The sequence below is a fragment of the Saccopteryx leptura genome, chromosome 6, assembly GCF_036850995.1.
Source record: "Saccopteryx leptura isolate mSacLep1 chromosome 6, mSacLep1_pri_phased_curated, whole genome shotgun sequence".
NCBI classification, from domain to species: domain Eukaryota; kingdom Metazoa; phylum Chordata; class Mammalia; order Chiroptera; family Emballonuridae; genus Saccopteryx; species Saccopteryx leptura.
Genome location: NC_089508.1, coordinates 44,935,481 through 44,952,787, shown reverse-complemented (window position 1 = coordinate 44,952,787; position 17,307 = coordinate 44,935,481). Strand labels below are relative to the sequence as shown.

The window sequence follows — 17,307 nt, the reverse complement described above, 5'->3', positions numbered from 1 at the left end:
TATCAACCACTGGAACAGAATAGAGAGCCCAGAAACAAATGCTCATATATATAATTAAATGCAAGGTCACACAACTGGGAAAGGATAGTCTCTTCAACAAATGCTGCCGGGAAAACTGGATAAGAAAAAAAATGAAGGGGTTCCCTTCTCTTACACTATATACAAAAATTAACTCAATGGATTAAAGGCATAAATGTAAAAACCAAACCTATATAAAACTCCTAGAAGAAAATGAGGGCAAAGCTTTATGATCCTGGAATGGGCAATGATTTCCTGGATATGATAGCAAAAACATAGGCAATAAAAGCAAAAATAGACAAATGGGATTACATCACTTAAAAGCTTCTATGCAGCAAAAGAAAGACTCAAGGGAGTGAAAGGCAACCTACCAAATAGGAGAAAATATTTGCAAACTATTTATCTGACAAGGAGTTAGTATGTAAATAACTCCTACAACTCAACAACAACAAAAACAAATAACCTGATTTAAAAATGAGCAAAGGACTTGAATAGACATTTCTCCAAAGAAAAAATATATATATATATTATATATACATACAACATGCACATGTAAAGATGCTCAGCATCACTAATTGTCAGGGAAATGCAAATCAAAACCACAATGAAATATTACTTCATACCCATCAGAATGGACACTATCAAAAAAACAAACAAACTGGAAAATACGTTTTGGCAAAAATATATGGAAATTGAAGCCCTTATAAGTGCTGCTGGTGGGAATGTTAAATGATACAGCCACAATAGAAAACAGTAGTTTCCTTTAAAATTTTTAAAATTACTGTATAATTCAGCAATTTCACTTTTGCATATATATCCAAAAGAGTTGAAAACAAGGTCTTGAGGAGAGATTTGCACACCCATGTTCATTACAGTGGTTCCTCTTATCGAGAGGGGTTAGGTTCTAGAACCCCCCCCCCCGCAATAGGCGAAAATCCGCGAAGTAGCGACCTTATATTTAATTATTTATATATCTTTCAAGGCTTTATAAACCCTCCCCACACTCTTATAAACCTTTCCCACACTTATTTTGCTGCAAAAAATAATTAAAATAATAAATATATAAAAATCCCTATATACCGCAAAATCCCGCGATATAGTGGAAAATCTGCGATACAAAATTAGATACACACAATTTAAAAATCCATGATACAGTGAGACCATGAAAAGTGAACTGCGATGTGGCAAGGGACGACTGTACATTATTATTCACAATAGCCAGAGGTGAAAGCAACTTAAATGTCCACCAGCAGGTGAATGGATAAAGAAAACGTAGTAAATACATACCCCAAAATATTATTCAACCTTTAAAAAGAGGGAAATCTTGTTATATTATACAGCATGGATGACTCTTGAGGACATTATGCTAAGAGGGGAAAAAAAGCCAGTAACAAAAGACAAATACTGCACGATTCCATATATATGAGGTATCTATCTAAAGTGGTCAAACTCCGAAACAAAGTAGAATAGTGGTTACCAGAGGCTGGAGGCAGGGACAGAGGAGAGTTGTTCAATGGGTATCGGTTTTCAGTTTTGCAAGTGTTATAGATCTGTTGCCCAGCAATGTGCCTATACTTACTACTGTCCTGTACACTTAAAAATGGTTAAGATGGTAAATTTTATGTTATATATTTTTTATCACACACACACACACACACACACACACAAATCCCAGATCAACCAATTGCAATGTATGGACCTCATTTGTGTCTTGATTCAAATAAACTATAAAAAAATAAAATGTATGACCCTGGCTGGATAGCTCGGTTGGTTACAGCATTGTCCTGAAGCACAGAGATTGCTGGTTTGATCCCTGGTCAGAGCACATATAGGAACAGATCAATGTTCCTGTCTCTTTCCCAAATCTATTTATTTATTTATTTATTTATTTATTTATTTATTTATTTATTTAGTGACAGAGACAGAGAGTCAGAGAGAGGGACAGACAGACAGGAAGGGAGAGAGATGAGAAACATCAATTCTTCATTGCGACTCCTTGGTTGTTCCTTGATTGATTTCTCATGTGTGCCTTGAACTGGGGACTACAGCAGACCGAGTGACCCCTTGCTCAAGCCAGCGACCTTGGGCTCAAGCTGGTGAGCCTTGCTCAAACCTGATGAGCCTGCACTCAAGCTGGTGACCTTGGGGTCTCAGACCTGGGTCCTCCACATTCCAGTCTGACACTCTATCTACTGTACCACTGCCTGGTCAGGCTCAATAAAAAAATTTAAATAAATAAAATAAAATGTATGAGACAATAGGGAAAAATGGAATGCTGACTGGATGTTTAATACAAAAGCATTGATTAATAGATAGTATTTTATTTTAAATGATTCTGTTTTATTTAGATAATTTGAAATATTTATGGAGGAAATATCTGGCTTATTGGGTTGCTCACTCTTTAAAGAATATAAACATCTAATCACAATGATATATACCTAAAACTAACATAATATTTTGTGTCAACTGTAATTGAAAAATAAATTAATTTAGCCTGACCAAGCAGTGGCGCATTGGATAGAGCATTGGAATGGGATGCTGAAGACCCAGGTTTGAAAACCCGAGGTCACCAGCCTGAGCATAGGCTCATCTGGCTTGAGCCCATGGTCACTGGCTTGAGCCCAAGGTTGCTGGCTTGAGCAAGGGGTCACTGGCTCAGCTGGAGCCCCCCAGTCAAGACACATATGAGAAAGCAATCAATGAACAACTAAGGTGCCACAACTATGAATTGATGGTTCTCATCTCTCTCCCTTTCTGTCTATCCCTGTCTCTCTCTCTCTCTCTCTCTTAAAAAGAGAGAGAGAGAGAGAGAAAGAAATTAATTTAAGTAAATAAAAGTTTAAAAATATGATGCCTAGGATTTGCTTTAAAACAATCTGGTGGGGATGGGAGCTACAGAGGAGTCAAGATGGTCAGGAGTTGAGACATACTGGAGCTGGGTGGCTGGTACATGTAGGTTCAGGTACTCACATACAGTCTACTGTTGTATGTTTTTATTTTTTCCACAATAAAGACTAAAATAAACTAAAGCAAGGGCCTCTGGGAGGGTTGGAGCTGTCAGGAATTCACACTTCGCCTTGAGCTCACCTGTTAAGACCCTGTCCTCCTCACCTTCAGTGGGAAGATGCAGGCCCATCATGAACCCAGCTGGTCAGACAGACAGCCTTCTCTAAAACCTATTTAGAGCACTCTGCAACTGCTCTCCACTAAGTGACAAAATAGAGAACTCAGCCAACCAAGTTTTTTCTTGAATGAAAAAACTCAGGAGCAGCAACTGGGGCTCAGGTGAGAAGCTCATTGTTTTACTGACAATTGTGAGCTGTGGTTTCAGGAATGTTTTATTTCAGTAAGCATTCCCAGTTCGTGTAATGAGATTGGTTGCCCAATAGGTCACAGTCCTTCGAGGGGCAGCAGGTCACCTCAATGCACCGGCACCCGGATGTGCTGACTACCAGTGAGGGCAGGGGCCTCTGCCTGGGTGGAGCCGGGAAGGGAGAAGACCACCAGGAGAGAGGGTATGATGAAGTCACCAGACACAGAAAAAAAGAGGCAGCAAAACCTCTGTGCCTACTTGGAAGTTCTGCCCCGGATGGGCTCTTCCCTAGAAGCGGAGGTGACCCTTCTCCCACTCCCGCCCTGCCTGCCTCCATGCCCCAGCCTCCCTTCCCCAGCTGCTTCCACACAGAAAAACGCCGTTCTCGGGATGCTGCAGTTACTCAGACAACAGGGACATGGGACCACTCAGATTCCCCATTCTCATCCCAGACCGCCCCTTCCCGTTACTGCAGAAGGGCAAGGACAGGAACACCCAAACCAAACACCAAAGGGAAACAGCCTGGGGCTAATTTGTACTGCAACTGGGATTTATATTCTAATAGCTTCACAGCTTCAAGAAGCCCTATGGAAGGTCCCTTTGCTAAAACAGAATGCAATGAAAACAGCGGAATTAATTGCTATTTCTATACTAGTGGTTCAAAAAACAACAACAACTACTTTCACGAGAACAGTTATAACCCTTTAATAATTTAAATAGAATTAACTTCAGAAACACATACCCACACATACATAAAATTCAGACAACTTAACTGAACAGTGTTTAAAAGTCCCTCAAATGGGAATCAAGGTCATGGATATGAAAAGGTCATTTTGAAGTACTACAGACCAGAGTAAAACAGACAAGGTAATTACTTTGCATTTACCAATAAGATGACAGCTTATGGATATATTAGACCTTTATAGAACATTTAGAGAATGTTAGAGCAAAGGGTCATTACAAAAAGGAATACAATTGATCTCAGAAAGAGAAATATATAACAATTTCTTTGATACTCCAAATCACACTTGTTTTTACTTTAAAATACCAAACATGAGTTGATTGCTTAATTCTACCTCCAAATGTCTAAATATAAAGCAGGATAAATACTATATTAACTTTGACTTTAAAAGGAACTCAAAATCAACCACCACTGTACTTTAGAAATATTAAATATAGAAAAATATAGGAAATAGAAGTAGGGGATTTTTTTTTTAAATCTTTACCACTTTGCCTCATCATAAGCTAAATAAAGTGCATCAAAATGGCAGAGATAAAACTACCAAAGTTAAAGCAAGCACTGTCGTTAATTCTTTTTAAGGTAATGGGATAAATTTGAAGAGCACTATGTCAAATAAGAGGCCTCTCTGTGGACTCATTCATTGTGTTTGTGTTTTTGCAGGGAGTTGTTATTTTGTTTGTTTTAATTTGGCCCACACTGCCCCAGTAGAGGAAATTTTAAGATAATCATTAATAAGGCAACAGCTTCCTGGGCGAAGAGACCTAGCCCAGTGGTTGGCAAACCGCGGCTCGTGAGCCACACGCGGCTCTTTGGCCCCTTGAGTGTGGCTCTTCCACACAATACCACGTGCGGGCGCTACCTTGATAAGGAATGTACCTATCTATATAGTTTAAGTTTAAAAAATTTGGCTCTCAGGCCCTGGCCGGTTGGCTCAGTGGTAGAGCGTCGGCCTGGCATGTGGGGGTCCCAGGTTCGATTCCTGGCCAGGGCACACAGGAGAAGTGCCCATTTGCTTCTCCACCCCTCCCCCTCTCCTTCCTCTCTGTCTCTCTCTTCCCCTCCCACAGCCGAGGCTCCATTGGAGCAAAGATGGCCCGGGCGCTGGGGATGGCTCCTTGGCCTCTGCCCCAGGTGCTAGAGTGGCTCTGGTCCTGACAGAGCAACGCCCCCTGGTGAGCAGAGCGTCGCCCCCTGGTGGGCGTGCCGGGTGGATCCCGGTCCGGCGCATGCAGGATTCTGTCTGACTGTCTCTCCCCGTTTCCAGCTTCAGGAAAAAAAAAAAAAAAAAAAAATTTGGCTCTCAAAAGAAATTTCAATCGTTGTACTGTTGATATTTGGCTCTGTTGACTAATGAGTTTGCGGACCACTGGCCTGGGGCCACTTGAAGAGTTACACTGAAGACAAGACCCTCATGGACCACAAGGGAAACAAGTATGGGGGCTTCTGGTATTTTCCAGTAATTCCAGAAGATTGTGGTGCATTTTCACAGACACCAACAAACAGTTGTTATTAGACATTGGACATAGCTCATAATGAGTGCACAGTAGTTCATTCTGCATTCTTTTATGAAGCTACCATACTGCAGACCTGAAAGGGATGAACACTCAGAAGTTTCTGGAATATTTAGAAAAACTACTGAGAAGCTTAAACAAATGTTTTGAGGCTTCTACAAGAAACACACAAAGTAAGCTCTTAAGAAATTTCCAAAGGTAAAATGTTGAGGACTAGTTATTTGCAGTGTCAGTACTAAATCTTATAAAATAATGGCTTTTAAATAAAGGCGAAGGTATCTACACTCCAAATGGTGTGATATTCTCATCAAGGCACAGAGAGTTAAATGTCTAAATCCCTGTATGTTGACGTGAGAATACACTCGTAAACAACTGCAGGAATTAATTCCATATATATGAATTTTAAAAAGAATAGAAGGTAGAAATGTGCCTTTTTAACTCACAGTAAAATAAAAAACAAGTATTTCACTACCTTCCCTTGGTGACTACTGTTACAACTAGACAGTTAAAAAATAAATAAATAAAAAATAAAGTGTCATTGGTGGCTTAATAAACACGATGAAGGTGGAGCCTGTTGGACTTTGAATTCACAGAGCAATGTCGCACACTGTACAATAAATCGTTTTAAGCCCTACACCATTTTTGTTTGGGGAGTGGAAAAAGCAGTGTATTGGCCATGGCTTTCTTCCATTCCCAACTCTCCTATGCTTATGAACCAAATGATCATACTTCTTGAACAAAATACGTAAGTTCTCCCTTCCCACCATCCTCAGGTTATCCGAATGGCAGTGACAGTGTGCATATCACTTAAAACTACTGGCAGCGTGCTTGAATGTTGCTACTAAATGGTGGCAAGAAGAAAGTTGAGGGTCCACCCCTATATTAAAATTATTTTTGAGTTGCAATAAATAATTATTAAACACAATTAGTGACAAGGAGTAAGTTTCACGACTGTTCCGATAGAGAATGGAATTGTGTACAAACAGTTAAGACCAGACGACCAGGGCTAGTCGGAGGCGCGATCTGCAGAGCACGCGGCGCCCACCGAGCTCAGCTCCTGATGAGAGTGAGAAACTCCTCCCGAGTCTTTGGGTCTTCCCGGAACACACCCAGCATCGTGCTGGTCACGGTCTTGCTGTTCATTTTCTGTACCCCTCGCATTACCATACACATGTGTCTACAAAACAAGTCAACAAAGGCAAAGAGACAATTACTGGTTTGGTTTTTAAAATACAAAGCAGGCCAAAACTTAAATCTGATTAAACTGAGTTCACAATGACCAAGTTTGTCACTTAGACACATTTTATCAAAAAAAAACTTTTTTTAAGTTTCTAAAGTCTTATAGCATTTATTGTTCTCAGTGGTTAAGTTCTTATGGCATCCAACAGGAGAGGGGGGAAATGGGATAGTCTTCCTAGGTGAAAATAATACGAGTGGTCTACAGAGAGACAACACCCTCTAAGATGAATAGAAATCCAGAGTCCCCACTTGGCCCATTGTCAGGACCAAGACAGCGCCATGCAGGTTGTAGTGCCCAGAGAGATACTGCAGTGTGCTGGGTTCACCGCCGGAATCCAGGGGACGGTGCCCACCTGGTTGAAGCAAGCTGGTGAAGCTGGACGGAACACACAGTACAGAGCGCATGCCACGCCCGGAGAGTGGATGAGAACCTTGCCCACAAGCTGTTGCAATTCTCAGAATGCATTCTAACTTTCTAATTTATATACATGTCTTCAGTTGCCTTTTGTACCCATTCTTAGTTCTGTATTTTAAATGTGTGTCAAAATATTTGAAAAACTCTGCTTGGAGCAACAACGAGCTAAAGTAGAAATCGAGAGGAGATAGACAACACGGCTGGCTGTGCGAATCACTACACCTAAGCTTATGACCCCCTACTCTTCCACAACCCCCACCAAAAAAGAAAAATACAGTCTCCTGTACCCTGGTTTTCATATTGGCAACACAGTAAATTAAAGAGATAAAAGGAGCCTGACCAGTGGTGGCACAGTGGATAGAGTGTTGACCTGGGACACTGAGGTCCCAGGTTCAAAACCCCCAGGTCCCCAGCTTGAGCATGGGCTCATCTGGCTTGAGTGCTGGCTTGTAAGCTTGAGCACAGGGTCGCCGGCTTCAGCTTGGGAGCACTGAAAAGATCCCAAGGTCCCTGGTTTGAGCAAGGGGTTACTGGATCGAACTGAGCCCGCAGTCACATATGAGAAGGAATCAATGAAAGTGACAGAACTAAGCTTGGATGCCTCTCATTTCTCTCTTTCTCTACCCCCCCGTCTCTCTCTCCCTCTCTCACTAAAAAAATAAAATAAATAAATAAATAAATAAATTTTAAGAGGACAAAGTGCTTCAGGCTCAAAGATGGGAAACGTGACAGTGGCAGTGTGTGAAAACCGAGCAGCACTGAGTATCATTTTCATGCACTACTCTGACATCACTAAAGGCGAATGCGGACTTACGTTGCTTCAACCACCACCCCAACTCCAGCAGGTCGCAAGGCTTCTGTGATTGCTATGGCAATTTGTTTCGTAAGGCGCTCTTGAACTGTGGATGTGACAAGAAGCTCAGTTTAAGTATCTGACACAAACAGCTGAAAGCTTTTGCTGTCTCAAGAGTATATAAAATCTTTAAAAAGCAGACTTCTGTGAGATTTAAAAAGCAAGACGCACCCGCTTCTCTACCAGTTGACTGTCTGCTGCCTGGGCCACAGGAGGCCCTTGTTCAATTCCCCGCCCCGCCCCGCAGTGCAGGTGCTGACGGGAGCTCAGAAAGCCCTGGCACCCTCCAGGGAATGGATTAGAACGCAGCTGTCTCTCAGGTGTGCAGCAAAACCAACAGGATATTGATAACCAGCACCTTCACAGAGACTGAGCAGAGCCAAGGAATACATAGCTCGGCAACAGGGTTAACAAAGTCATCAGTCTGACTACTGAATTATACTTACAGCAATGCTGAAAAACAATGATTCAACCTAAATAATGCAGTTCCTGTGCTGAATACACAACTAGTCTTTGAGTACATACATTCACTGCAGTGTTACATCCATTTGAAAGCTGACAAAATTCCCAAATGTCTATCAGAGCAGGGATTGATTAAATCAAGCACAGCCGTGAAACGGAATGCTAACAGTGGGCAAAACAGATGCAATACTTACATGTATGTGTGTGTGTGTGTGGGGGGGGGGGGAATGTTCAAGATGTAAGTAAAAAAAACAAAAAAAAGAAAAAGTAGGAGAAAAGATAAGTGAAGCCCATTATGTATAATATGAGCCCATTCTGAAATGTAATAAAAATAAATTGATTTTAAAATGTTTGTGGCCTGACCTGTGGTAGCGCAGTGGATAAAGCGTCAACCTGGAAATGCTGAGGTCGCCGGTTCGAAACCCTAGGCTTGCCTGGTCAAGGCACATATGGGAGTTGATGCTTCCAGCTCCTCCCCCCTTCTCTCTCTCTCTCTCTCCCTCTCTCTCCCCCCTCTAAAAATGAATAAATAAAATGAAAAAAAAATCTTAAAAAAAAATGTTTGTGTATGACTAAAAATGTGAAGGAGTATGTAGAGCAGGTTTTTCTGTTTTATATTCCTATGAGGTTTTAATTTTCATAAGTCATATGTATAATACTTAAAACAACTAAATGCGTTTTCCTTAAGAAAAAATATTTTCTGTAAAAAGATAGTTTTAAAATTTACCTTGTAATCTTCTACTATAGATTTCTACAATCCTAAAAAAGAAAGAATTGTTTTAGTTAATACAAAAAAATTTTAACTGAAATTGCTAAGGCTTTGTCATAAGACTAAAAGGACTTTGTTGAAGCAACTGTAGGGTGCGGGCAGATTAATGCTTACAGGAGGATAGAAAGATATATAAACTACAGGAGAATGAGAAGAGGGAAGGACTAAGGGAGACCAGCTATGACAGAGTGGTGCCTCCCTGTGTCCGCAAACAGCAAGAATTAAGAGTACATAGTTCACTTACGAAAACCACAATTAGAGATGAGTAATTTTAAAGCTCCCAAGCCATCCATTCTAAGCCAAATCGCATGTGTTCTAATTAGTCATATTGTTTAATCAGAGCTTAAAGATCAAGTTAAAAATAAAAAGACTACTTGTTAATTAATAGGCAGACCACTGTCAACTACTGTACCAACTAAACCTATTAGTATAATCAGATTAGAAGTGAACAGCCTCCTTCAGACATCTCTTTATAAAATAGGTCTAAATAAGCATTCAATGATTAACTCCCTCCCAGAATAAAACCTTACTGATGCTAGCTTATAACACAATCTGTCAAGTGATGATTTTCCTCCTTTCAACATCTTTTATTCTAGTTGTGAAATGTAAAGATGGTCACGTGAATCAACCATTTTAGAATAGCAGTGCACATTAAGGATCTTTTCTTTAAAATCTGGGCTTTTAGTCGTGAATTTGGACTCAAGGATCACCTTGTCCATGAGGCATTTAAAGGCTCTTCCTCCCAATACGACTCTCAGAACCAACAGCTTGCTCCTTGATACCTCTGTGACAGCCAATAACGTCAATAAGTGGTACACTGCCCTATTTACCACTCCACCTGAAGGCAGGATCCACTCTGATCCTTCTGTGTTCCCAGTAGGTAAATGTTAGATTCAAGGAGTACTGACATGCTGGGGCTGCCAAGAGTGTACAAGGTCCCTGTGACACTGAGAACAAAGAGTTCAGCAACATCCTGCATTGAGTCAGAGACCCTTATTAGAAGTTTATGTTTGAAATTCTCCACTGAGTAATACCCCCCCCCCCATAACTGCGCACAACCTCCCTAGCCAATTGCTAAACGCAAAATCAGCTTCTGTATGAACCGCTTGCTTGCTACGCTATAAAAACCCCTAGACTGTAGGTGCTCGGTGTGACTCTGGTGACTGCCACCTGAGCTCACCCCTGTGCAGGTTTTTTTTTTCTTCTTCTTTTTCTCTTGGCCATAAAACTTTGTCTAAAACTCTCCAAACATCTCCAGTGTTTGTTTTACCCGGCGAGTGCAACATTTATGGGGGCTCGTCCCGGGATTCCCATTACGGGAATTTTGGCTGGGGACAGGCGGAACAGCTCGAGCTGGTGAGTATTTTGTTGTGGAATTCCTTTCTAGTCAAAACTCTTGATTTTTAAAAACCTTAAACAACATTGAAGAAATTCCAATATCTATTTTTTATTTTAAACAAAAACCTGAGAAAAGATGGCTCAAGCTCCCAGATAAAAAAAATATATATATGTCTCATTCTTTTTTGTGTGTGTGAGAGAGAGGAGGGGAGGTAGTAAGACAGACTCCCACATGCACCCCAGCCGGGATCCACCCAGCAACCCTTGTCTGGGGCAGATGCTCAAATCAATTGAGCTATTTCTATTTTTAGTGCATGAGGCCAATGCTCAGGCCAACCGAGCCATATTCAGTGCCCAGGGCTGATACTTGAACCAATCAAGCCACTGGCTGCAAGAGAAGAGGGAGAGAAGGGGGAGAGGAAAGGCGAGAGAAGCAGATGGTCGCTTTTCATGTGTGCCCTGATCAGGAACCAAACCCAAGATGTCCATACACCAGGCTGATGCTCTACCACTGAACCAACCAGCCAGGGCCTGTCTCATTCTTGCTGGGTCAAATGTCTGTATAAAATTACTGCTGATAGTTTTTCAGGTAATTAATTTTTGTTATATAAATAAGAAATGCCATTGATTTAAAAATTAGTAATGTCTTTCTTCTCATAGTTATTATTTCTTTACTCAAGCAAAATTTCCGGTACAATATTAGATAACAGTGGTGACATTGAGCATTCATATTTTGCTTCATGCTTTCAGAGGAATGCCTCTAACATCTTACTGTCACCTGGGTTGCCTGTTTTTGGTTGATAGCCATTGTCACGCCAAAGGAGGGTCATTCGTGTTTATCATTGAGTACTTATGATGTACAATTGTGTGGTGAACAGGATTCCTATGCTCAGAGAGTTTATGATTTCTTATTCCAAGTTTATTCATTTTTCTTTTTGAGTAAAAATTAGATGTTGAATTTCTGTCTTCTCAACATTAACAAAAATCATATAGCTTCCCTGAATAAAAGAAAATGTGTATTTGCCCCGATTCTTGCAAAAAATTTGAGAGGTATTTCTTGGGAACAGAATTCTAATTTGACACTGATATTTATCTGCCTTTCAACAATGCCAATGACAAACCAATTGTCAGTCTAATTGATGTTACCTTATAGATAATAGTTTTCTCTGTGGCTGCTTTTATGATATTTGAGTATGTATATATACTATACAGTTTTCCATATTGAATATAGGTGGGGAGTTAATTTAATTTGCCCTATTTGGGATTTATTAGGATTCCTGAATCTGAAGACTGCTATTTTGCATGTAATCAGAGACATTTTCAGCTATTACCTTCTCTAACATTGCACCTGCCCATTGTCTCTGTCATCTCCTGGAATTTTAATTAAGGGCATATTGGATCTTCTCAGTCTCCATATCTTTTACATTCTCATTCATGTTTGTACCTGTCTCTCTGTGTTGCATCCTCTACAATTTCAGACCTTTCTTTCAGCTCCTTTAGGCTGTGCCTAAGCTGCTATTTAATGTGAATGCATTGGGCTTTTGATTCAATTATTACCTTTTTTTTAAGAAGTTATTTTGGTCATTTTTCCAGTATGCCTGGCTAATTACTCCTTTGTCAAACTTTCAGGACTCTTATCCTCTAACATACTTATATATTCTGCATCCATTAACTCGAGAATCTGCCCCCTTTGACCATTTGTTTCAGGTAACTCTGACCCATGGTGGCTTGTTTTCCTTTATTTTCGTTGAATTCATGTTCCTTGGAACATCATCCATGGGAAGTCTTTGAGGCATAGATAAAAGTGCATCAGAGAACGTGCACTTATTTCTGCTAAGCATTGCAGGCTCTCCTCTTGGTGGCATTTTACAGTAAATTATTGGTTTGGATTTTGTTTTTTTGTTTGTTTGTTTGTTTTTTGTTTCTTTTTTTTTGAGGGCCACAAAGGTCATGTGAACTGTGATTGCAAACCCTAATATATACAGAACATGCCTGTGGACTCTTTCTAAAGCTATCTCCAGAATAAGGCTAGCAGGTATCTACTCCAATTTGGGGTGAATAGGAAGGAAAGATCCTTGAGGTTGGCTCCTATTCTGGCTAATTCCTATGGATTCTCACTGGGATTGCCTTACATTTTGTCCAGAGTGTGAAATGTTCACCCACATCACATCTGAGTATGCTATACCTAGGGGGATATCATTATACTCTAGTTTGCCATACTGCCAAAATCAGTAGTTCTCAATTTTAATCTAAATCATTTTTGTAATCTTAGGGTAAACGATCTTGGGTCATGATGAAAACAATACTTGTAGCCTGTTAAAGTAAGGGTTTTGAAATATATTTTGGAATTTTAAAACTACATTCATTAGTGAGATTAGTCTATAAGGCTCATTTTATCAAGCTTTATTAGGGATAGGCAACTTCATCAAATTGATTGTAGAGCTTTTCGGGTTTCTTAATGCTTTTGGATTATTTATACAACATGGAAATTGTGGTGACTTGGAAGTTTGAAAGAATACCTGTTAAAATGACTGGGTCCTGCCCTTTCCCATTCTTCCCCACCCCTAACATTACTTTGACTTTTTCTAGCGGTTACTAATTTAGCCATATTTTCTAACTTGCGATTCATTCCCTTCTCTCTCCATCTTCGTTTTTTAAAAATCTTATTCTGAAAGAAGTTTTTAAAGCTTACTTTTAGTTACATAGCCTCTCATCCCAAGATATAAGTATTTATCCTCTCAGTCAGACTTCCAAGCAATCCATGATACGAGATTTTCAACATTTCAATTTATGCTTTCTATTAATTTGAGTAGTACGAACATTCATGTACATCCTTGTGCCTCCTGACCATCCAGATAACAAAAATTTTTATTTTAAAAATGTGCAAGGCAATATTTTAAAAAGGCATATGTATGCTCTTCATGTTTCTATAAACTGGTTATCAAACAAACATGATTTTAAGTTAATAAAACTGAACTAGAACTAATTTCATTTTTTGAAAAAAATTCACTCCTGGGGTCAACAAGCATGAAAAAACTTACTACTCAAAGGGTTAATCATTTAAATTTTGTCTCACTTTTTCCCCATTTGTTCCATTAAGGATGCTTTGTAATTTTAAAAACACATATATATAAGTATATATATATATATTCAATATTAAATGCTTTATTTCTTGTCAGTATTTCTTACTTAATAATGGAAGCACTTGTGGCTATATATTTACCTCCAAAAAATGTCAGCTTTGAGGCATAATCAATATAAACATTGTACTCTATTTACAGTGTATCTCATGATGATTTCATATGCACCTGTATTGTAAAAACATTCCCCCACCCACATCCACACCTTATGTATTTATTTACTTACCTACTTACTTATTTTGGTGAGAGCAATGAAGTACAGATATCTCTTCGATATCCTGTCTTCATTTACTTTCAATATACACCCAGAAGTGGGATTGCTAGATCATGTGGAAGTTCTATTTTTCATTTTTCAAGGAATCTTCATACTGTTTTCTATAGTGGCTACCCCAATTTACATTCCTACAAACAGTACATAAGGGTTCCCTTTTCTTCACAGCCTTACTAGCACTCATCTTTTGTGTTTTCAATCATGGCCATTATAACAGGTGTGAGGTGATATCCTATATAGGTTATGATTTGTAGTTTCCTGATGATTAGTAACATTGAGTATCTTTCCATGTACCTGTTGGCCATTTGTATATCTTCTTTGGAGAAATGTTTATTCAGTTCTTCTGCCCATTTTTAAATTGAATTCTTTGTTTCTTTGTTATTGAGTTGTAAGTGTTCTTTATATATTTTGGGTTGAACTTTTCTCAGATATATTATTTGCAAATTATTTACTCCCATTCTATAGGCTGTTTTTTTATTTTGTTGATGGTTTCCTTTGCTGTGCACAAGTTTATAGTTTGATGTAGTCAGACTTGTTTATTTTTACTTTTGTTGTCTAATCCAAAAAATCACCACTCAGACTGACATCAAGGAGTTTACCCCATGTTTTCTTCTAGAAGTTTTATAGTTTCGGGTTTTAATGTTAAAGTCTTCAATCCATTCTGAGTAAATTTTTTATCATTAATGGATAATAAATGTTGTCAAATGCTTTTCTACAGCTATTGAGATGATTGTGATTTTTATTCCTCATTTTGTTAATGTGGTGTATCTCATTGATTGATTTGCCAATGTTGAATCATCCTTGCATCCCTGGGAGAAATCCCACTTGATCACAGTGTTTAATCATTTTAATGTATCGCTGAATTCAGTTTGTTAATATATTGTTGAGGATTTTTGCATCTATGTTCATCAGGAATTCATTTTCCTTTCTTGTAGGGTCCTTGTCTGATTTGATAATAGGGTATTGCTGGTCTTGAAAAATGAGTTTAGAAGTGTTCTCTCCTATTTTTTTGGAAAAGTTTGAGGAGAATTGGTATTAATCCCAAACTACAGCTTTGTACTTTGGATTGCATATATTAATACACAGTGTTTGCATCATTATGATTTTCCATCATGTTAAAGAAATTTAAAAGAGCTATAACTTCTAAATAGCTGGGTTTTTTAAATAATTTTGTATTAATTTCTAGTTTTCTTGTTACATCTGTTCAATTTTTTTTAAGTTTATGTTTTCTTTTGGCCAAAATTTTATTACTCTGCTTTGCATATGCTTTTTTGTCCACCTCAATCAAAGATGGAGAGGTAATTAATGTCCCCACTCACCTCTTTCAGGTATGGCAGTTTCTGTATTCATTTCAGCCAGCTCCTGTCTTTGTTTTTTTATCCCATCTGACATATAAAAATTCAGGACCACTTTTATTATACAAACTTTATCAAAATAAGAAAAACCACTTTGTCTCCTCTGATAAATTGTGCCTTGATCTTTATTTTGAACTTTTATGATTTTTTTTTAAATAAAGGGAATATAGTTGGGTACAGGATTTAATCCAATGTAAATCTTATTTAAACAGCCCACTTACTAGTCTTATAGCCTCCGTGCTAGGTCCTTTGTTTTCTCTTTTGCATTATGCTTTTTCTCTTCTTCCTCCTCTGGCTACTGGGAAAGCAGTCTGGTGACACTTTTGCAGGAAGAACCCTTGGATGGTATCATGTAACCCTTGCAAATCTTAAGAGCATTTTTGATGCCTTCATATTACTTGACTTGACACCAGGCTGTAAATTCTGAGGTGTGGCTAGAGCAAAGAGCAAATGTGCAGCAGATGAAGCTGGATCACAACAGACTTGTCAGCTAAAGTGAGGAGTTTGAACTTTCTCTTTAAAGCTATAGTGAGCCACAGCAGCAGCATAGCCACACTTCAGAAAGAACATCCTAGCAGGTATGAGAGCAGATTTAAGAACCCTAAGAGATTAGAGGCAAAGAGAAGTTAGGAGTTTAACATATAATCCAGGAGAAGCATAAGGGAAGCCCACGTCCCGGCTGGGTATCCCAGTTGGTTAGAGCTTCGTCACGATATGCCAAGGTTGCAAGTTTGATCCTGGCTCAAGGCACATACGAGAATCAACCAATGAATGCATAGATAACAAATTAATGTCTCTCTCTCTCTCTCTCTCAAATCAATCAATCAATAAATTAATTAATGTTTTAAACATCCACCAGAGAGTGTCAGCAGAGAGCAAGAAGGCAGTAGCATGGTATTGGGAGGGATGCAGGGGTGCAGCGGGAAGTTGGTAAGCACGCAACAGGAATGGGTGGCTTCCTCTTCACCCCTAGCCCCAAAATACATTCCAGAGGGAGCAAAGATTCAAATATAAACATAACCAAGGAAACATGAGTTTATGACTACATAAGTTTTTAACTTCTTTATGGAAAAATAATACTATATAACAAAATCAAAGGACAAATGGCAAGCCTAGAAAAATGACTTACAGCATCTGACCTAACTGCTTCAACATTCAGAGAGTTCAGACAAATCAGTTAATAAAAAGACAAGCAACCCAACGGAAAAATGAGCAAAGGCTCAGTGCAGGAAGTTTCTGGAAAGATTCAACCTCACTCTGTTGAAGAAATGCAAATTAAAACAACAGGTACCATTTTTCACTTACCAAGTTGGCAAAAATTAAAAAGTATAATGAAACCCAATGATGGCAAATGTGGAGAAAGACACACTCTTTATTATTAGAGTATGAATTGGTATAATCTTTTTTTGGAGAGCAATTTAGTAATGTAAAAAATTCACCTCCCCTTAACCCAGCAAATTTTACTCTAGTAATTTTTCTTACAGATAGACTCAAAGGATGCACATATATACAAATCTGTTCACTCAAGCATTTCTTTCTTTTTTGACAGCCTCAAACTGTAGACTATACTTATCTATATCAAAGACTGGTTAAATGCATTATGTTAATCAATCAAAGAAATACTATGTAACCATTTAAATGAACTTGGGCTTTTTGGACTAAAAGATGTACAAAGGATTTTGATGTATTCTAGATTTTTTTAAAATGTTGTAGTACAAAATATAGGGTATGATCTCATCCACTCTTTTTTTTTTTTTTTTTACAGAGATAGGCAGAGAGAGGGATAGATAGGGACAGTCAGACAGGAACGGAGAGAGATGAGAAGCATCAATCATCAGTTTTTTGTTTCAACACCTTAGTTGTTCATTAATTGCTTTCTCA

At 38.8% G+C, this 17,307-nt stretch overlaps 1 protein-coding gene across 1 annotated transcript in view; it reads right to left on the bottom strand.

The window, feature by feature from the left end:
- Window positions 1-4,020: 4,020 nt before the first annotated feature.
- Window positions 4,021-17,307, bottom strand: part of GCH1 (GTP cyclohydrolase 1) — a 60,798-nt gene continuing 47,511 nt past the window's right edge. Inside the window, exons 4-6 of the mRNA XM_066342353.1 lie at window positions 9,281-9,312; window positions 8,053-8,137; window positions 4,021-6,761 (exon numbers count right to left, since the gene is read on the bottom strand). Coding sequence (XP_066198450.1) covers window positions 6,635-6,761; window positions 8,053-8,137; window positions 9,281-9,312 — 244 coding nt within the window. The 3' untranslated portion in view covers window positions 4,021-6,634. The remainder of the gene's footprint in view (window positions 6,762-8,052; window positions 8,138-9,280; window positions 9,313-17,307) is intronic.